Here is a 23018-nt window from a genome sequence, read left to right as displayed (position 1 = left end):
TCATCTTCTTTTTCTATGTAACTCAACAAAAGCTGATTTCTCCATTTGTAATTTTGTATAAATTAACATCTTTCAACCACACTTGTTTGGTACAATAGCTAGCCTCACATCTCAAGCTAGTTACAGATAGAAACTCATGGAGATTCCTGCCTTTTTCTCACTTTTTGTGTTGTTGCTGATGCACTATTTTATGGCTAGCATATCTGTGACAGTAAAAACCAACATCACCACAGACCAATCAGCTCTCCTTGCTCTCAAAGCCCATATCACTGATGACCCTTACAAAATCTTGGCAAGCAATTGGTCTTCCTCTGCCTCTGTTTGCAACTGGATAGGGATCACTTGCGGTGCCAAACACCTTAGAGTCACTGCCTTGAACCTTTCTCACATGGGTCTTACAGGAACCATTGCTCCACAAGTGGGAAACTTATCATTCCTCTCCCATTTATCCTTCAGAAACAACAATTTTCATGGCTCTCTGCCCAACGAGTTGGCTTATTTGGGTCACTTGGAAGTTGTCAGCTTTGGATTGAACTCCTTTTCTGGAGTGTTACCATCATGGTTCGGATTCTTCTCTAAGCTTCAAGTGCTGTATGCTTATGCGAACAGTTTTGAAGGTAGTATTCCAGAATCTCTAGGCAACTTATCGTCACTGAAAGTACTTCATCTCAGCGAAAACAATCTTTCAGGTTGGATGCCCTCCACTGTCTTCAACAACTTTTTATCTTAAATTATTTTATTTTAATTAATGTTTGTCATTTTGATATTTTTCTCTGAGTTGGGTATATGTATAATTCCTTTAATAGCGTGTAAATATCATACGGTTATAAGCCCAGTATCTTGTAATTCTTTTCATAGCGTGTAAATATCACACGGTTCACCCCCCCCCCCCCCCCCCTCCCCCAAAAAAAATAAAATAAAAACCCTTTATACACAAAATGCTTTGAAGGTTTAGAGGGAGAGAGGTTCAAGCTAAAGGGTTTAGCAACACATTAATCTATATATTCATAACTAAAAAAGAATCTCACATGATTATGAAACACACTACAAAGGATTTTTTTTTTTTAATTATGTGAGAGTGAGACACATTGTGAAACACACTATTAGTGCACACAAAAAAAAAACACTATTTGTGCACTAGTGAGTACTAAATTATTGTTGTCTCTCTCCTATAACCTATGCCTGAAAATAATTCAGTCACTACTCAGTACTCATTGCTAGTGCACTACCCCCACCCACCTCCTGTCTCTGTCCATGTGGTCCACGGAATAGAGAAAAGTAAGGATGGAAAAAGCACTATCATCCTTTTACCTGTTTATTGGAGAAACAAATAAATCAGAAATAGCAACTTCCAAATGCTTCTTCAAGAATGAGTTTGTTTGTGCTTGTTTCGCAACAATGTTTTCCTTCAGCTTTGTAGTTTTTTTTTAAAATTTTTTTTATTATTATTTATTAGTGAGAGGTGAGAGGTTTTAAACTATAGATATCTCTGTTAAAAGTACAACTTTTGGTAATTTTCTTTATGTTCTTATTTTAGAGGACTTAAAAAAATTTAATTTTTTTTTTAATAATGAATTTTGGGTCCAAAGAGGGAGGGTAGGGGAGATTCCAAATACTAACTTGGTTTTTTTAAGGTCTAGTTCCTAGTTGATTGTTGTACTACCGATGGAGGTTTTACAAAATTTCCTCTTAAACAAATAAAAAGGTTGTAGAATTTATTTTATTTTCCTTAATTTTTTTATAAGACAAGCATAAATGGTTTGCAATGCATTTGATGTAATAGAAAGTAAAGAGATGAGAAAGTAATGAGAAGAAACTATAGGAAAGTGATTTTTCTATTTAATCAAGTTACATATTGTGTGCCTTTAAACAATGTCACGCTATCTAATAACTTTTTTTTATTGAATTAATATTTTGAAAAGAATACTATTGGATTACTTCTTTTCTCATATTAAGATTTGTGAAAAGGTAAGCCAAATTTCATTTCAATCAACTGTTACTTACTTTTTCCCCCAAAAAAAAAAAAAAAACCGTTATTTACTTTTGATCTATAAAATCATCTTTTTTACATCTATATAATATATAAAAACTGAAGCATATCAATTATTATTGTTACACTTCTATTGAGCTACACTAGCGTAACATTTTAGTCGATTTGATCCACTTATTTCAATCCATTTCGGTCCAATTTAGTCCATTTTAGTCCTTTGTGGTCTACTTTAGTTTATTTGATCCACTTCGGTCCATTTATTTATATCTGCTTCATTTTTAAGCCATTTAAGACATATAGAAAATGAACAATTTTTAAGGAGCACTAGAAAAAAATTCGAATCACATATTTCATTATTTATAAAATATTTCACTTTATATAATAATTGAATAAAAAATGCATTATGTTTCCTTGAATATAAAAAATACAAAATTTAAATATGTACGGGGTCACCCTCCTTTAAGCCCATTTACTCAGAGGCCCACAGAGGTAATAACCCGTGTAAGGACCAGACATTAATCAGACCAACTGGCTCATTCCAAGCAAGTTTTTATGCTCATCAAAAGCCCGAAGCCTAGGGATGGAATCATTCACAGCGTGACCGACAAAGGTGAAGCCTCACCACTTCCAATGGATATGTCCCCCGAGTAGGTAGAACTCGGAGTGCACGGCATCACTTAGGGAATATCTCTGCCGAGCATCAAATCCACTGGTGGAGCTAGTTCCAATGCCATTGTTACCTTCTCCTACTCACCACCAAACATCCACTTATGAGTAATGGTATTGGACCTCCCTTCCGTTACCTAGGGAATGCCTCTGTCGGGCAACAGATCTAACAGTGGAGCTAGTTCCAATGCCACTATCACCTTCTCCCACTCGCAATTAAGCACCCACTTAGAAGAAACAATATTGGACCTCTCCTTCCACTGACCAAAGAAATGATCATGGCAATCCCACTACTTAGAGGATTTGGAGGAACAACCGCTTCGCCGGCCATGGAATGTTCACAACTTAAAAAAGTTTTATCATTGATCGGTTGCTCTCCAAAGATGTAAACTTGATGTAATTTTGCATTATTATGTATTCATATGACAGTATTTATTCATGCAGGTGCATTTAACCCTATTACTATTAAGTTATTATTGCCGGTCAAGAAATATGGAGAGAATCGCAAGTGCGAGGGCAAGGGCAACTCATTCATGCTAAGGACGGAAGCCTGTCCTCGGTTCGATTCCTATCACTAAACAGGTGGAAACCTTAAGACATTGTCTTCTAAGGACAGAAACCTGCCCTCGATTCGATTCTTATCACCGAGCAGGTGGAAACCTTAAGACATCATTTTCTAAGGACAGAAGTCTGCCCTCGGTTCGATTCCTATTATCAAGCAGGTGGAAACCTTAAGACATCATTTTCTTAGGACAGAAACATGTCCTCGGTTCGATTCCTATGACTGAGCATGTGGAAACCTTAAGCTATCATTTTCTAAGGACATAAACCTGCCCTCGGTTTGATTCCTGTCACCGAGCAGGTGGAAACCTTAAGACATCATTTTCTAAGGATAGAAACCTGTCCTCGATTTGATTCCTATGACTGAGCAGGTGGAAACCTTAAGCTATCGTTCTCTAAGAACAGAAACCTATCCTAGGTTCGACCTTCTGTACCAAGCAATGAAACCTAAGCCAAAAGATCCTAAGGGTAGAAAAGTTGGTCCTAGCCACCGTGAGTGAAAAAGAAAGGTATGATGATTAGGTTAACCCCAATCATATACAAAGTGGGCAGTTCTCAAACAAGCATGGATGAATTTAAAAACAGGAATAAAACACACAAATTTATGTCCCAAAAATACCAATTAAAACCATCCAAACGATAAAGAAATTGTTCTATCGCCACAGCCCAGCGATCCAGGCTTACCAGACACAAAGCCAGTAAAAAAAAAAAAAAAGAGGAGAAAGAAGAAAAAAGGGATTGAATCATCATACGACAGGGTCAGAAGAATTTGGTGGGGGGGGGGGGGGCCAGGTTGCATAGATCCATCTTTGGCCGGCTGAGCTACTAAAGGGGTCTGACCTTGAGCAGCTTCAGCTCCGGTATGGACGTTGCTTGTATCCTCCGGGTCAACTGTTTCCACATGAGCATCAATGTCTCGTACAATCCCTCATACTTGGAGTTTCCTCATCCGTGGCATCAGCTCGACTCTGAACAGGAGGGGAAGGGGCCGCATAGGGGATCTGCGTTGGATTCCACAATAAGGAGTCCTCAACTACTCCCATTGCTTAAAGAGTAGCTAACCATCCTTCCCCGAATCCATGTTACCAAGCTTGGTGGATGATCGATTCCACAAAGCATTCAGCCTCTAAGAAGCCTGCGTTGTACCACTTATCCTCACAGGCTTTGAGGGATCCTTTTAAGTCAACAATTTGATCAGCTTAGGCTAAATTCAAGCTATCTACCGTTGCTAGCTTGAGCTTTGTCTCGCCTAGCTTCGTCTCCATAACGGTTAGCTTGCCCTCGACGACTTGTCGGGCTATCTCGGCATCTATTACTTTCCTTTCCGATACCACGGCAGCCTCCCCCTTCTCCCTGGTAGTAACCTCAGCAACGGCCTTCAGCGCCTTCTCCCGCTCAACGGCCTAAACTGCATCCTTCAACCTCCCGTCCATAACGCCAGTCAACTGCGCGGCCTGAAAATAGAACAGTAACAAAATGATGAAACTGGGAAGAAAGCGACCTGTTACAACATACGCAATAAAGGGAATAGGAAATTACCGCAATGGTATGCCATTGTAGTCGTCTAGGAAACGTCTCCTTGTCGCCGTTCGAAAAATAGTGAACATCCTCCGGCAGCAAAGGCCTTGCACCAAACTTTGAGCTACTCGCCCCTCTTCGCCCTTGTCCTATAGCCGAATGCTGGCGGTTGCCAGTAAAGGCTTATCACCCAACAGGAAAGTGTGCTGCCAGCCAGCCTCGGTTTAAGAAGAAGACGCCACCTTGGTCCCAACCTGAGCCGCTGGTGGAGTAACAGTTGGCGTCTCCTGGATCCTAGGCCCGCCCCTTGCTTGGGGCAGGGTCTTCGGTAGGGCGTCACCTGGGACGGGAGTGTTCTTCTCGACAACTCATTTCCTCTTTCTGGTCTCACCAACGGGAAGAGCCTGACCCGTCCCTTGGGGGAATTGAGGTTGAGCCACATGTTTGGCACCGGATATAAACCAAGCAAGGGTCATCTCCCTATGCTTCACCATTTTTTCCACGTGGTCGGATTTAGTGCCCGAAGTACCCACTAGTTTGGCAGCTTCTTCCCCGGCTATTAGGGCAGGGTTTTCTGGCTATTCGATGGCTTCGTGTCTCTTTCGATTTTGGGACACACGCTCGGCAGACTCGTCCCTTACAGGCGCAATGTCATCTACGGTGGTATAACGGGGGCCAAGGTATCGAGCTTCGCCAATAGTAAGTGCGAGAGGAAGGAATTTTCTGTGTCAGACATCTATGAATGACAGGAGCAAACTGTCTACCAAAAGTGCTTGGTTGAAGTTTTGCCAAGTGGTGTACATTGGGTTAACGCCAAGGATCAAATGAGGTGCCCTAAGTTGCCCATTGTCGTGCACGAAAATCTCCGACCTAAGAACAAAATTGAGATCTCGCGCGTGTATAACTTGGGAGTCCAGCAAAAACCTTTTCGATTCTACAACAAGCCCAAGAAAAAAACCGATCAGTTAAATACACAAAGTACGACGCAAAACCAGAATTGTGGAGATTCTCGGTACCAACTAACTTCGTGTGGCAAAAGTGGGCAAAGTAGCTCACCGGTGTGCCAGTTGCCACGCACCCATACAAACTCTCCAGCCGAGTTTCTATTGGAATCGGGCAGACAAGAGATAAGCCAGACCCACATATCTCTAGTCTTTAGATAATAGTCACTTGTAAAATTACCGCACAATTTGTACATGAAATTGATGTCGTGATGGTTCAGTTGTAGCCCGAATATCTGATTCAGTCGGCTGACACAGCTAACAATTTTATAAAAGTTAGGGGGAAACTGGTTAGGACACAGACCACAGAACCCCAGGGTTCTTATGATAAGGGGGTCTATAGGAAATCTAACCCCACCCTCTAGTATAGACATCAATGGAAGAAACACTGCATTCGGGTCAACAGCCCTCGCGAGAGCACTATCGCCTTCTTGGCAGTACGCAATGTCAACATCCCCTGGGACACCAAAGGTTTCTCTAAAACTAGCCAAGGTAGCCCCAAGAGCGAGAAGATGAGAAAACCCCATTCCTAAAGTATGAAACAAAAAAGAATTGAAAAGAGAAAGATAGAAAGAACTTACTTTGGGCTTTAGAGAGTGAGAAACTGGAGGAGTGTGTATGCGCAGAAGAAGAATGCTCGGCAAAGAGAAGATTGAGAATGAAAGGAACACAAAGAGTGAAATGGGAGCCCACAATGGGCTATTTATAGGGCTTGAGGCATTTAATGGGGCGAGGAGCAGGAAAACCCTTCTAAATTTGTTTTGGGTAACAACTCCACACTCGTGGGCACAATTTACGAACCGTCAAATGGTTCGCAAACTGTCGAACGGTTCACCAACCATCAAATTTTAATTACTGATGTGACAACCTGACACGGCACCACTTTCAAGAAATCTACTACGATGATTGCCCTAGCCGCGTGTAAAGGGTGTTCGTTGTCCATGGGAAACCATCATCATGACTTGATCGAGATCCTTGATTCATCGCCAGAAGCATAGCATGAATCAAGCCCATTTACTTAGAGGCCCACGGAGGTAATAACCCATGTAAGGACCAAACACTAATCAGACTGACTGGCTCATTCCAGGCAAGTTTTTATGCTTATCAAAAGCCAGAAGCCTAGGGATGGAATCATTTCATGGCGTGACCGAAAAAGGTGAAGCCTCACCACTTCTGATAAATATGTCCCCCGGGCAGGTAGAACTTGGAGTGCACGGCATCACCTAGGGAATACCTCTGCCGGGCATCAAATCCACTAGTGGAGTTAGTTCCAATGCCACTGTTACCTTCTCCTACTCACCACCAAACATCCACTTACGAGTAATGGTATTGGACCTCCCTTCCATTGCTTAGGAACTGCCTCTGCCAGGCAACAAATCTAACGGTGGAGCTAGTTCCAATGCCACTATCACCTTCTCCCACTCGCAATTAAGCACCCACTTAGAAGAAACAATATTGGACCTCTCCTTCCATTGACCAGAGAAATAATCATGGAAATCCCACTAACTTTGACTATAAATAAGCAAGGGAGATTCATTGGAGGAGGCCGGCAATTCTGGAGAGTGGATACTAAGGAAAGGAAGTGATCATCTTGGGAAAAATGGGGGAGAGTGATCTTGAGAACAAAGGGGATTTGGGCGCATGGCCTGCCAAACATAGAACCACCCATTGTAGAAAATCCGAAAGTCCACAATACAAGTAGATTGTGAGCCCAAATAGATTTTAGGCCTAATAGTCATATTTGGGAGCGCACAAAACACTTTCAAATAAAAAATATAGACAACTTAATTTAGAAAATCAAATATATTGTATTAACTATATTTTGTTAAAAATAATCACATCATTTTAAGAAGAGTTTGGAACTAACACTTATAATCATATCTACTATTTTATTTTTCACTTAACAAAAAAAACAATTTGTCAAATTTTTTAGTGCATCATGCAGGTCTGTGATTAATAATACAAAAACTTCAAACGTGAATATTTTTAAAAAAAATTAGTAATCCATTGATTTTTGGCATTTTCTAACATTCCCAATCGTGATATCAAGAGCCCATCCGTGATTGATAGTATAAATCATCTTTGAACTTTCTTGATAATAATCTTGTTGCTCGGACGACCTTGGATTTGTCTCTCAAGGCTGAGCTCATTTCCTTCATCCTAGGCTGGGTTCCTCCTACCCCATGGAGATGAATTGGGTTCAAGTTGCCTCTTATAGTCCCTTTCTTCTCAATATAATATACCATTAAAAACAAAAGCAAACTAAAATTATATATGATTTTTTGCCCACTAATAACAACTTTATTTAGGATTAGTGGTGAAAGTACTTCTCTTAAAGTTCACTGAGATTTCCACTTAAAATGGGTATCTTCCTTAAGGAAGGGTAGATATATGGGAAGGGTAGATATATGGGCTTTGGGGAATGAATGCATCAAGGGGATCATTTCTTTCTTTCTTTTCTTTTCTTTTATGGGATTTTAGGACACATTCATAAATTTCAACAGTCCATTTTTTTAGATGAATACTATGTCCCCAATATTTTTGCAACATTTTTACAACAAATCATAAGTGGCAGGTTATTATTAGTTCTAATTTGAATTTACAACTTTAATTACTTTTTTTCCAACTCATAACAACCCACCACATATAATTTGTTGTGAAAATGTTATAAACATAGCATTTTTTTTCATGGGATAAAATTAATTGTTTTAGTTTCTAAATAAAATCTCATAATCTATCACTAGTCAAACTAAGTCTACTAGCTCTTGATCACTTGTATGATATATTTTGAAATTTTGTAGGAAGGATACCAAGAAGTTTGGGAAATTGCACTTCCCTGGAGATAATTCACTTGGATGATAACAATTTTACAGGTACCATGATAACCACTATAATTTAAATACTACTTCCCTCTGCTCCAACTTCCATTAAGCTAAATTATTTTGTGTGTTTGTTCATTTAGACCCCTTAAACTAGATTTTTTAACTTAATTAATTAACCAAGTTGATTATTAGGTTTATTATTAAGATTTAGGTTAAACAAGCATATATCATATCATGCACAAAAGCGGAAAAGTAAATAACACCACGATATGATGACCTAGGAAAACCAATTAAATAAACCATCTCAAGGTAAAAACCTAGGGAGGATTTGACCTAACTATCCTCAAGGAAAAGTAAATCTACTATAAGAGAATTGAAGTTTTTATACTCAGATTTAACCCCTAAATCTATTGCTATCTCATGTAGTAACTTACTGACACGACTACGTGCAAGCTCTGAATCCACAGACTCCTTCTCTTCTTGGATTTACACCAACACAAGCACCCTTGCTTCTGACTTTGAGATTCCACTTAAAGGTTTTAAATTACTATTAGTAATGATCTTGATGCAGCAACTATGTTCTACCAGCACTTAATTGTAGATCTTGCTTCGGTAGATTCTTATGTATTTAGAAGGTACAAAACCTTTTAGATCTCACAAAGAGTGACATACAAGTCTTCTTTGAAGAATGTAGCTAGGGTTTCCTTTTTATATATAGAGAAGTTGGAATGAAACCCTAAACATTTTTGCTGGCTTGGGTCTAATTTAAAAATCTATAGAATTTATGTTCCTGTGATTTTCGATTGGTCAAGCCTAATTTCTCGATCAATCAATCAAGGTAGAAACTCACTTCCTTTTTCTACAATCAGCTAGACTTGAACCTTGAAACCAACACTTTTAAGCATTGCCTAACACCTAGACTAGACATGTTTTGTTCTCGGTTTGCCAACAAAATATAAATATGATTCTAAACATTTAACCCTAAATCTTTAGAACCTAACAATTTCTCCCTTTGGTAATCCGTGACAAAACACACATACAAAATGTAATGCTTAAATTAAATACCAGCCCAATTACAAGATATTGGCCTAATAAAATTCTTACACAACTACTAACTATTAGTTGCTAGTATAGACAGTAGCTGTTGAAAACAAACCATAAACGCATGTGTGGAAAATACAAGTACCATAATCTAAGTAAAAATCTAAACTTTAATTCACAAAACATATAAAGAGACAATAAACACATCAGTAATGAATAACCTCATCATCAAGAACTATAATAATCAATAAGCACATCAAAGTTTGTGAATCAAGTAAATAAACACTAAGCAAATATAAACAATGAAATATAAACATCAAAACCAAAGAAAATAAAGAAAGAAAAAAAATACATCAAACTCCCCCTAAATAGTTTTTTTTTTTTTTAAAACTCTACCCCCCCCCCCCAAGAAGAAAAAAATCCTAAACCAACTCCCCCTTTTTGTTACAAATTGCTAAAGGCAACATCAGTCATTAAAGGGTGGACGAGGTGGAAAAGCACTCCTTTAATCCACAAAATCTATTCTCAAGGAAGCGACCTCTGTTAACAACTCATCTAGAAGTTGTCCATGAGTTGTCTGAGTAGTCATGAAAGACTTCATCATGGCACAGAGTGAGAGAGGAGGGGCAACTATAGGGTTTGCATCGTCAGCACGACCAAAATGATCCACATCTGTAGTTGGATCCACAAAAGTCTCCTCAGCAGCAAGCATAGTACCAAAGGTAGTAGCTATAGTAGAAGCTTCTCCTTATGATCTCTTTGACGTCCCAATGCTTGGCTCAGCACTCTTCATCTGTGTCTATTGCTATCTAAGAAAGGTGGCTTCAATGGGGGAGGTGATGTGAACTAATTCTAAGGGTGGAAACTCAGACAACCCTAAAAACCTCAAAATCCTATAAATGTACATGGAAAAGAACAATTTTTTACCTTTGCTCTTTACTCTTAGAAATATCAACAATGGTTTGAATAAACAGTGAGGGAAAACACATAAAACCATTAGTAACAAGAGCATAAAGAAAAGTATATCTATCTATGAGAACAGTATGAACATGTGAAATCGGATAGATGTTATAACAAGAAATCCTTAAATATGAAGAATTAAGCTCAGTGAATTCACAAGAATTGATTCTTGGTTCAGTACCCCAAAAAACAGGTCTACCACAAAGAAGTAATATAATGTCATCAACAGAAGGAAACTCAGTGTATAGGTATATGGATTTTTAAACTAAGGGCACTCCTAGAACTTCAGAAACAATTTGTTTTGTGATGGTAAACTCTTGACCACGGATCCAAGAAGACAAGTAATGACCACCTGTGACTTCAGAATAAACAGACAGATTAGAGTAAAACTCTATAATCAAAGTTGCAGGAGAAGGATCAGACACCTCACACAAAGACACCCAGTTGCTAGACACAAAGTTTCTACTAATGGAGGGATCCAACTCACTCAAAACAATTTCCTTTTCACCCTATATGGACCTATATTTAGTCAAGGTCTCATAAATCTCCTCGCATTTGTTAGACAAAAACCTATCTATATAAACTAAGGCTAAACTAGAAAAGGATGCACCAGGGTTCCTATTTGCTCTAGTCTTAAACTTCCTACCAACCTTAGGAGCCATGACTAAATACAAAAATAAAAACAACACAACAATACCAAGGGCAGACTGCATTAAGAAGCGTTAGAAACAAGATAACATGCAATTTTGAAAAACTATATTATGCATGACATTAGAAATCATATGATGCATGCTCTAATACAGTCTAATTTCATCACAAAGTTGAAAATTTTCCAAGAATATTAAGAACTTTTTAAAATCCCCAACTTTGAAAAACCTAATTTAAAAAAAAAAAAAAAAAAACTTCATTTTGATCAATTAAACAACATAACAAGTAATCATGTTATAATCACTCAATCTATCAATAACACGAGTCATCCTTAACCAATTTTACCCAATTTCACAAAATCCCCAAATCTCTTAAGAACTTAAGAACCCTAATTTCAAAACAAAAAAAAAAAAAAATTTACAAACCATGAAAATTTTGAAACTAAAGTGTGGAAATTATGTTTAAATGATGCATGAAGAAAAACCCATGATTTAGTTGTGATCAAAATGCCCAAAAACATCAAAAACCCCAAATTTCTAAAAGTACAAAAATCCCTAAGAAAATGCATTAAAGATGCATGAAATCATGCAATTTCATGAAAAAGAAAGGGCAAAAGTGTCTTACTTTAAGAGTTTGAAGAAAACCTTTGAACCTTTGACCAAGAAAAACGACAAAAAAAAAAAATTATGAGAAGGGATCATGAGAGGAATCAGAGTGAAAAGACAGAGTAGTTTTAAAAAGTCTGATCCAATTCCTATATGTTAAAAAAAAAATCCGATCAATTGAGAGGAATTGAGAAGTAATCGAAATGTACATAGAAATAGGCTCGACTGATCAAGAAGGAATCGAGGAAGCCCGAGACTTCAAGCTTAAAATTTGAATTTTCCTCTTCACTTTTCTATCGGTCGAAAAATAAACTCGATCGGTCGAATCCTGAAGAAATAGAAATTTTGAAAATTCTAGAAAACAATTTATGTGGAATTATTTGAAAATCTGTTTGTATGATATAAGATGTATGTTCATGATTTCAAATGTTTTACAAATCCAAACTTTTCTAAGAAAAAGTCAAACTTAAACAAATTTCTTCAATCTATTCTTTCCTCACTCTCCCAAAATGCATTAAACACATCGAGAAATTTAATTTTGGAAGGCCATAAAACTTAACACACAATCACATGTACAGAGTTTAACAAAGATTTACTTGTGGTGTGTGCAACTAGTAAGTGTATGAGATACTCACAAGGTGAAATGTAAATAGAAAATAAGCACACTTTCTACATTATTCATCATATAAGTTTGAAAGTGACTATCACCTAAAGAGTTACATCATATAACTCTCACATCTCCTAAAAAACACACTTGTAACCATGCAATTTTTTTTTTTTTAATTTTGCTTTTGCTTTTTCTTTTGAAGCATATTTTTCTTTGTTTTTCATTTTGCTTTTTGCTTCTTTTATCTATTGTATAGTAACACCTTAAGTATTTTGCTGTGCAAATGCTACATTTTACCGAGCACAACTTTTATAATTTGCACACAAGTATTCATGATTGACGAGTAATAGTGGTAAGATGGTTATTTATGCCCTTCTCTTAAGATTTTTTAGTCCTTACAATCAAAAGAATGTGACTTCAAAATCAAGAGAATGTGATTAAAAACCATAAACAATTCACAAAATATAAACACTACATAGCACAAACTAGCAAAGTACAGGGGAAAAAAAAAAAACTCATTAAAGTTAAACAAGGTACATAGTCATGAAATGTAAATTTCATAGGCCAACCTCAATAACACATCTTGAAGATGTATAATACAGAAACCTTCTTTTTGTTTAATTTCCTATTTTTTATACATAAAAAAAAAAAACTGAAAAACAACAAACTCAAACCTAGAATGCAATGTATGAATGTTATGTAAATGCAAATCCTAAAGAAAAGCAATTTTGCTCACAAGAGATAGAAAGAATTAACATAAAGACCATGAAACTCATAGGTGACTAGGGACATGTGATCACACCAATCACTTGACGAAGAGACTTAAACTTACTTCTATCAAGTGGTTTGGTGAAGATGTCAGCATTCTAATGCTCAGTAGGAATGTACTTAAGAGCAACAATCTCTTTTTCAACAAGATCCCTAATGAAGTGATATCTAATATCTATATGTTTAGTCTTAGAATGTTGTACTGAATTCTTTGAGATATCAATAGCACTAGAATTATCATAGTAGACAACCATAATTTCCTGTGATAGACTATAATCACCTAAAAGCTTCTTCATCTAAAGAAGTTGTGAACAACAACGTCCAACTGCAATATATTCTGCTTCTACAGTTGACAGAGATACCGAATTTTGGTTTTTGCTCATCCAAGCAATAAGATTGGTTCTCACATAAAAACACCCTCCAGTGGTGCTTTTTCTGTCATCAGTATTACTAGCCCAATTTGCATCAGAATATCTAGCAAGAGAGACATTTGACTCTTTGCTATAAAACAACCCAAAATCACAAGTACCACTAACATATTTGATTATTCCCTTTACAACATTGAGATGTGATTCTTTTGGATTAGATTGAAATCTAGCTCATACACCAACACTGAAAGTTATATCAAGTCAACTAGCAGTCAAATATAACAAACTACCAATCATACTTCTATATAAAGTGATATCAACAGACTGACCTGATGGATCATTTCCAAGTTTGGTATTGGTAACCATTGGTGTTCTAGCATATGCAACCTTTTCGAGTCCTAATCTCTTGACAAGCTTTTTAGCATATTTTGCTTGGTTAATGTATATTCTCGTGTCCATTTGCTTTATTTGCAGTCCCAAAAAGTAGGTAAGTTCACCTACCATGCTCATCTCAAACATTTTCTTCATTTAATCTACAAAAGATTAGCAAGAAAATCATTAGTAGAGCCAAAAATAATGTCATCAACATAGACTTGAGATACAACAAAATGATTCTTATCCTTTCAAATGAAGAGAGTAGTATCAACATTTCCTCTCTTGAATCCATTTCCTTTGAGATAAGAGGTCAGTCTATCATACCAAGCTCGAGGGCTTGTTTAAGACCATACAATGCCCTTTTTAGTTTGTAGACATCATCATGCCTATGAGGATCAACAAATCCTTTGGACTCTTCTACATACACTTCTTCTAGCAACATCCCATTCAAGAAAGCACTTTTGACATCCATTTGATACAGCTTAAAATTCAAGTGACAAGCAATGGCTAAAAGTATATAGATAGAGTCAAGTCTAGCTATAGGTGCAAATACCTCATCAAAGTCAACTCCTTCTACTTGAGTGTATCCTTGTGCAACAAGTCTTAATTTATTTCTTATGACTGTTCCATGCTCATTAGACTTGTTTTTGAAGATCCATTTAGTGCCAATTACATTGACTCCATCGGATTTTGGAACCAGTTCCCACATATCATTTCAAACAAATTGATGGAGTTCTTCATGCATTGAGTTAATCCAATCAGCATTTTGCAAAACTTCATCAACTTTCTTAGGTTCCACTTAAGAAAGATAACGTGAATGTGTAATGACATTCAATGCTTTAGATCTCAGTCTCATATTATCATTTAAACTTCCCAAGATATTGGTGGAAGGGTGATTAAGTTTGACTCTAGTAGATGGACCTTTCACCAAAGAAGTTGTTATACTCTTTTGCCCAGATGGTGTACTTGACTCATCCTGTTCATGTGGAGTTTCTTTGACCGGGATTGTTGGTTCTGAAACAATATCATTCAGAATCAATAGTTCTTCATCGGTAGACTTTTTAACATACTCCTTAGGAAGAGTATCTTCAACCTCTATAGATCTCTCTTGAACACTTTGAGCCTCTTCAGCAAAAGTTTCAACACATTGTTCATCATTTATCACCACATTAGCAGATTCCATCACAGTTTTAGTTTTGAGATTGTACTTTGTATGCTCTACTTGAGGTAGAATATCCAAGAAAGAACCCTTTATCACTTTTTGCATCAAACTTTTCCAGATTCTCTCAATCTCGAATGATGTAACAACCACTACCAAAAACTCTGAAATATTTCACCACTAGTTTCTTCCCTTTCTCGAGTTCATATGGGGCCTTCTTAGTATTAGGACGAAAGTACACTCTATTCAAGGTATGACATGCAGTGTTTATAGCTTCTCCCTAGAAAGATTTTGGCATGCTTTTGTTATTTAGCATGACCCTAGCCATCTCTTGAATTACTTTATTCTTTCTTTCCACAACCCTATTCTGCTGAGGTGTCTTGGGTGCAAAGAATTCTTGCTTTGTTCCTTGATCATTGCAAAAAGATATGAGTTTAGAGTTCTCAAACTCTCTTCCATGATCACTTTTGATCCAAGCAAACAGAATATTCTTCTCTACTTGCAACTTCTTGCACAGATGAATCATCTTGTCAGCAGTTTCAGACTTATCTTTAAGAAGAACCACCCAAGTATATCTTGTAAAATCATCTACCACAACAAGGACGTACTTGATTCCACTTAAGCTTTAAACTCTAGCAAGATCCATACGATCTATATGCAGCAACTCTAAGCGTCTAGAAATCTAAACTTCATTGATTGATGGATGCCTAGCTTTCACTTGTTTGCCAATCTGACATAGTCCATAGATATTTTTCTCTAACTTTTCAAACGTTGGTAGCCCAAGAACTGCCTCACACTTGGAGATTTTTTCTATTTGCTTATGACTTGCATGTCCTAGCTGTTGATATCACAAATCCACTTGATTAATTTTTACACTAAAACACTTATGATTTATGCTTGGTGTTATACCGTAACTATTATCAGCTGTTCTTATTCTGACACATATGCAATTAACTGAATCATGAAGTATCTCACATTCATACTTAGTGAAAAACACATTCAGCCCATTATCATAGATTTGACTGATACTTAGTAGGTTCGCCTTTAGCCCATCCACGAACCACACATCTTTAAACACGGGCAGTCTTAGAATGTCTATTGTTCCAATACCTCAGACAACTGACTTGCTTCCATCTCCAAAGGTGACAGTACCAATCTTTACATCAAAAAGATTCTTAAACAAAGCTTTATTACCTATCATGTGCCTGAAACAACCACTATCCAAATACCAAAGACAAGTATCACGTGCCTTTAAGGCAGTTAAAACAATATAACAAACATAATTTTTGCAAGAAGTAGTTATACGTAGATATTCAAAGATAGGATTAGCACATTTAAAAAGCCATATAGTCCAAGAAGAAACAGATTTAATTCTCATCTTAGTTACTTTCAAGAAATGAGACAAAGAATCCATGACAGCAAGGGTCAAGGATCAGCTCTAGGTTAAGAAACCTATAAACAAGACCTAACTCATTCTAATACTACTTGTTTGTTCGTTTAGACCCCTTAAACTAGATTATTTAACATAATTAATTAACTAAGTTGATTATTAGGTTTATTATTCAAATCTAGGTTAAACAAGCATATATCATATCATGCACAAAAGCGGAAAAGTAAATAACACCGGTATGATGACCTAGGAAAATCAATGAAACAAATTGTCTTAAGGTAAAAACCTAGGGAGGATTTGGCCTAGCTATCCTCAAGGTAAAGTAAATCCATTATAAGAGAATTGAAGTTTTTACAACCAGATTTAACCCTAAATCTATTGCTATCTCACGTAGTAACTTACTCACACAACCACATGCAAACTCCAATTTCACAGACTCCTTCTCTTCTTGGATTTACACCAACATAAACACTCTTGCTTGTGACTTTGAGATCCCACTCAAAGGTTTCATATCACCATCAATAATGATCTTGATGTAGCAACTATGTTTTACCAACACTTGATTGTAGATCTTGCTCTAGTAGATTCTTGTGTAGTTAGAAGGTACAAAACCTCTAAAATCTCACAAAGAGTAACACACAAATCTTCCATAAGTCTGAAAAACATAGCTAGGGTTTCCCTTTTACATGTAAAGAAGTTGGAATGAAACCCTAAACATTTTTGCGAGTTTGGGCTTGATTTAAAAATCTGCAGAATTGTTGTTCCTGCGAATTTTTTGATCGGTCTAGCCTAATTTCTCGATTGGTCGAGCAAGGCAGAAACTCACTTCCTTTGTTTACAATCAGTTGGACTTGAACCTTGAAACCAATACTTTTAAGCATTGTCTAACATCTAGACTAGACATGTTTTGTTCTCGGTTTACCAACACAATAAAAATATGATTCTAAACATTTAAGCCTAAATCTTTAAAACCTAAAATTATGTATTTGTTATATTATGCTCTCTTTTGACATAAAAGTGAGTTTCATTTGTAGGATCTGTAGGTCATGTACATGAGACGTTCTGTTTTGTTAAAGAAAGAAAAATAAATAAAAGTATAGTAAAACCAAGATTGCAGAATAAGTATGGTGGATTGTGTGTACACAAGCTACAATGGGTTTTAATAAAGACCACAGATATTAGAAAAGTAACAATTTCTATGTTCATCACCTTTGTCTTTTTTTCTTTTTTCTTTTTTTCTTTTTTTTGTAAAGAGCAAATGCTCTATATTACATCATCACATGTCTCACTAATCACTATAAATTTCTTACAAATTAATATGTTTATTTATGGTGATTCCTATGAACAAGAATACTAGTGTTGAACAAGCTTGGACAAACGAATTGAATAAAGGCTTAACAAGCCTAAACTGATTTGTATCTTTCTATATTACAAGACATACCCTTAATTTTTATTTTTTTGAACCTGTTAAAGTCACTTATTCGTAAATTGCTATGTTTTAAAGTAAATCCAAAAGTTATGATTTTTTTTTTCAGTCAACAAGGATTCAATTTGTTTGACATATTGTGGCAGGTGAAGTGCCCCTCGAGAATGGGAATCTTAGAAATCTAATGGAAGTAACTTTAGCCAATAACAGCTTAACTGGTATCATTCCAAATGCAATCTTCAATTGCTCAAGGATTGAAGTCATTAGTCTATACATGAACCAACTCTCAGGTCATCTTCCATCGAGTATAGGCAATTGGCTTCCAAATCTTAAGGTACTTTACCTATGGGGTAATGAACTAGAGGGAATAATCCCTAGTTCTATCTCAAATGCTTCTATGCTCACTGAACTTGAATTGGGTGCAAACTATTTCTCTGGCTCTATTCCTAATACTCTGGGAAATTTACGGCATCTAGAAAGACTCAACTTAGTCAACAATTATTTGACTAGAGATTCGTCAACTCTAGAATTAAGTTTTCTTTCATCTTTGGCAAACTGCAAAAATTTGACAACTATAGTGCTAGCAGATAATCCATTGAATGGCACCCTTCCAATTTCCATGGGAAATTTCTCCACTTCTCTTGAAGAATTTGTAATGTTTAATTGCAACATAAAAGGCACCATTCCAACAGGGATTGCTAATTTAAGCAACTTGATGGCCTTACACTTACAAGACAATGAATTGGTTGGACCTATTCCAACTACAGTTGGAGGAATGAGAAAGCTCCAAGGTTTGTATCTTCAACACAATAGATTGCAAGGATTCATCCCAAATGGTATTTGTCTTTTAAGAAACTTGGCAGAATTATTTTTAAATCATAATGATTTGTTTGGACCAATACCAACATGTTGGGGAGGTCTTTCTAAACTTCAAAAGTTGTACTTGGATTCCAACAAGTTGACTTCCATACCCTCATCTTTTTGGAGTCTTAAAGATATACTGCAAATAAACATGTCCTCAAATTCTTTAAGTGGTCATCTACCATTAGAGGTCGGAAATTTGGAGCATGTAACAAATATAGACCTATCATGGAATCTACTATCAGGTGACATCCCTACTATTAGTGGCCTAGAGTCTTTGGTAAACCTTTCCTTAGCACATAACAAATTCCAGGGTCCTATTCCTCAATCATTTGATAAGTTGATAAGCATAGAACACTTGGATCTATCTGATAACAACTTGTCTGGAGAAATTCCCAAGTCTTTAATGGAACTCAAATGCCTCAAATATTTCAATGTGTCCTTCAATAGATTACAAGGTGAAATTCCATATGAGAGTGTTATTGCTCAATTCTCAGCTCAATCATTCATGGGAAATGAAGCATTATGCGGTCCACCTAAATTGCAAGTTCCACCCTGCCAAAAAAGTAATGTTGGACAATCAAAGACAGCCTTTACAGTTGTAGTAAGATACATTTTACCAGCAATGATAGCAACAATACTTGGATCAATCCTCATATTTTTTTTGATGAGATCCCAAAAGAAACAAGTAAAACAAAAAGGTGAAGAAGATCTGTTACCTCCAGCAACATGGAGAAGAATAACACACCTAGAACTTGAACGAGCAACAGATGGATTTAGTGAAAGTAACTTAGTTGGGAAAGGGAATCTTAGCTCAGTGTACAAAGGGACACTTTCAGATGACACACGTGTTGCAGTAAAGGTTTTTAATTTGAAAATAGAAGGAGGATTTAAGACCTTTGAAATTGAATGTGATGTATTGCGTAGAATTCACCACCAGAATCTTGTGAAAATCATTGGTAGCTGTAGTAGTACTAATTTTAAAGCTTTGGTACTAGAGTACATGCCTAAGGGGAGCCTTAAAAAGTGGTTGTATTCTCCTAACCACTTCTTGGATATGCGAGAAAGATTGAACATGATGATAAATGTTGCATCATCATTGGAGTATCTCCATCATGGTTGTCCTTTACCCGTTGTTCATTGTGATTTGAAGCCTAGCAATATTCTTCTAAACAAAGATATGGTTGCACATGTAAGTGACTTCGGCATTTCAAAATTCTTAGGAGATGAAGACTCAATGACCCAAACCATGACATTGGCCACTATTGGTTATATGGCACCAGGTGATGTTGCTACTTTGTAATTCAATTTTATGTTTACACACACACACACACACAAAATTGCCACAAAAAAAAATATGAAGCATATTTCTTTTTAGCATCAAGTAAAATTATTGTATACTTTTTGACAATAAATTTTTTCAACCTTGTAGAGTATGGATCACAAGGGACCATTTCTACACGCGGAGACGTGTATAGTTATGGAATTTTATTGATGGAAACATTCACAAGAAAGAATCCCACAGATGAAATGTTTACTGGAGAAATGAACCTAAAATGTTGGGTAAAACAATCACTACCCCATTCAGTAATTACAGTTATAGATGCTAATTTGCTAAAGAGAGGTGAAGAGCATTTTAATGCTAAGCTAGATTGTATGTTGTCCATTATGCAATTAGCTATGGATTGTTCAACAGAGGCACCTGAAGAAAGGATAAACATGAGAGATGTCATAACAACACTCAAAAATATCAAATCAAAGCTTCTAAATGATGTTGAAGAAGATTGACAACAAGAAATTTTTCAATAGTTTTTCTTTGTTTGTGCTTTTTGCTAACTATATTTTGTAAGTTATGCTACTCCCTCAAAAAAACTTGTTGGAATAAAGTAGCTCAAAGCAATGTATGAGCATAGTAATGATGATGGATGTAGGATTGTCTTATATATTTAGGCATTAATTTACATAGTAATGATGGTAGACAATGCAATCACTCAAAGTTAGCTACAAAAGAGTCAACTCAAATTTAGCATGTTAAATCACAATGGAAAAACAACAAGATGGTGTTCGTTATTTATCAAAAACAAGTACAGTAGATTAAAAATCCATCATCCAACTTATGAGAGAAACTTTATTGCTAGATTAAGTAGACGATATTAGATATATTTTATCTTCTCTTATTTCTTGGTTTGTTTTGCTTTTGTTTGTTTTTCTTGAGGCCAATGTGCTAGCTCACCCTTTAGCTTCTTGTGCTTCTAGACGTAACTTTGTGGGATCTAGTACAATGTCCAATATCCCTCTTATTGTGCTAGACAGTAGGGATGGCAAATATAACCCAACCCGCGGGTACTTGATTCGACCCAACCCGCTAAACAATAGGGTTGAGTTTGGATTTTAAAAATCAAACCCAAAGCGGGGTTGGGTCGGGTCTAGGTTTTATGCACACCTAACCCGAACCCAACCTGTTTACATATATAATATTAAAAAAAATTAAAATCATAGTATAAATACTCTATTTAATTTCAAATTTCATTTTCTAAACCTAACCCTCACCTCTCAGCTGCTCTCTCTCTCTCTCTCTCTCTCTCTCTCTCTCAAGCTCTCATCGCCAGCCACTCTCTCTTGCCCTCAAATGCTCCCTTCACGACTTCACTCTGCCTTATAGCCCTATGGCCTCATTCAGCCTCACACTCCCCTCACAGCTTCGTTCAACCCCATGGCCTCTCTTAGCCTTGCCACCCCTTGCCTTTCTCACTCTCACTCTCGTTTTCTCTCAGCCGCCCCTCACCCAGTCACCCTCACTCTCATTCACTCACTGACCTGCCCTTACCCTCACTCTCATCACGTGGTGGTTGCTATTTGTCATGGAGAAGCACGGGATTGTTAGATTGGAGAGGGATGAGATGATCAGAGGACGGGGTTGTGTTTCAGTTTGTGATTTTTGTGTGTGTGTGTGTGTGTTTTTTTTTTTTATTTTATATATATATATATATATATATATATATATATGTATATATGAGTGAAAAATATGTATTAAGAAAGAAGAGCCAAAAAAGAAGAAGCTAATTTGTGTTTCTGTTTATGTTTGGGTTTGTGATTTTTGTTTTTTTTCATTAGTGAAAATTCTGTATTAACAAAGAAGAGCAAAAATAAATAAATAAATAAAATTGGTTTGTATTTTTGTTTATGTTTGGATTTGTGATTTGTGTTTCTGCTTCTGTGGTTGTGATTTCTGGTTGTAAATCGATTTTTTTGTTTTTTTTAAAGAAAAACATATTAGGTCAAATTGGGCCATGACTTTAGATTAGGCCCAGAAGTGGCTAGACAGGGCTTGCAGGAGCCTGATGGGGCGGGTTTGGGGTTTTAAAAAAAACCATGTATTAAATGAGTTAGGTTTAGGCAACTGGAGGGGGGGGGGACCCGCAAGTCGAGTTCGGGCATCAAAAAACCCACCCAAAACCGACCTGTTGCCTCTGTTTCTAGACAGGGAAGGATTCTCCTCCCCCCCACCCTTTGTTTGTTAATAATTTATTTTACTTTTTTAAAATAAAAATCTATAAATTAACACCAACAGGTTCATGAGAAAAATCATTTGAATGGCCAATTAAATTTTTTTTTTTTAACTTTTGTTTGAGTTGTAGTGATTTTATTTTATTTTAGCGCAAATTACAATTGACTTACTTTTGGTTTTTTTGAAATTTAAGTTGCCTACCTATAATATAAAATTTAACACTTTACCCACCTAAAGTTTGATCAAAATTTAAGTTGCCTACTTGTGGTTTTTATCTCATGATGCAAGTGATTTGCTGGATTCTTTTTTAACTTATTTGATCTTGTATTTGTGTGTGTGTGTGTATATATATATATATATATATATATATTTTTATTTTTTTTTCTTTTGAGAAGAGAGACATAAAAGTGGAGCAATATTGCATATTTAGCCCTGTTTTTAACGAAGTTGGGTTAAGAAGACCTAACTAAGCTAATCTCAGGTGGATAAAATGTCAAATTTTAAACCACAGATAGGTAACTTAAATTTCAACTAAACTACAAGTGGGTAAGTTGTAATTTGCCCTTTATTTTATTTTTTCATTTTTAACTTCTTGTAGAATATATGAACTTTTTCAGGATTCATAATTTAGTAACATTACATGTTCTCCTTTACAAATAGAATTGAGATTTGAATTCTCCTTCTAATTATAGTAATTATCAATTAAAAAAAAAAGAATTGGGCCATAAGTAGAACTTAGTACTA

At 36.2% G+C, this 23018-nt stretch overlaps 1 protein-coding gene across 1 annotated transcript; it reads left to right on the top strand.

Moving 5' to 3' along the window:
* Window positions 1–20707, top strand: LOC142643789 (uncharacterized). Its single transcript, XM_075818503.1, has 4 exons — window positions 1–689; window positions 8538–8609; window positions 18052–20049; window positions 20199–20707. Exons 1-4 carry the CDS (start codon window positions 137–139, stop codon window positions 20552–20554), a joined length of 2979 nt encoding a protein of 992 aa, XP_075674618.1. The 5' UTR covers window positions 1–136; the 3' UTR covers window positions 20555–20707.
* The last annotated feature ends 2311 nt before the right edge of the window (window positions 20708–23018 follow it).

The sequence above is a fragment of the Castanea sativa genome, chromosome 7, assembly GCF_040712315.1.
Source record: "Castanea sativa cultivar Marrone di Chiusa Pesio chromosome 7, ASM4071231v1".
NCBI lineage: Eukaryota > Viridiplantae > Streptophyta > Magnoliopsida > Fagales > Fagaceae > Castanea > Castanea sativa.
This window is presented reverse-complemented; position numbering and strand designations above follow the sequence as displayed.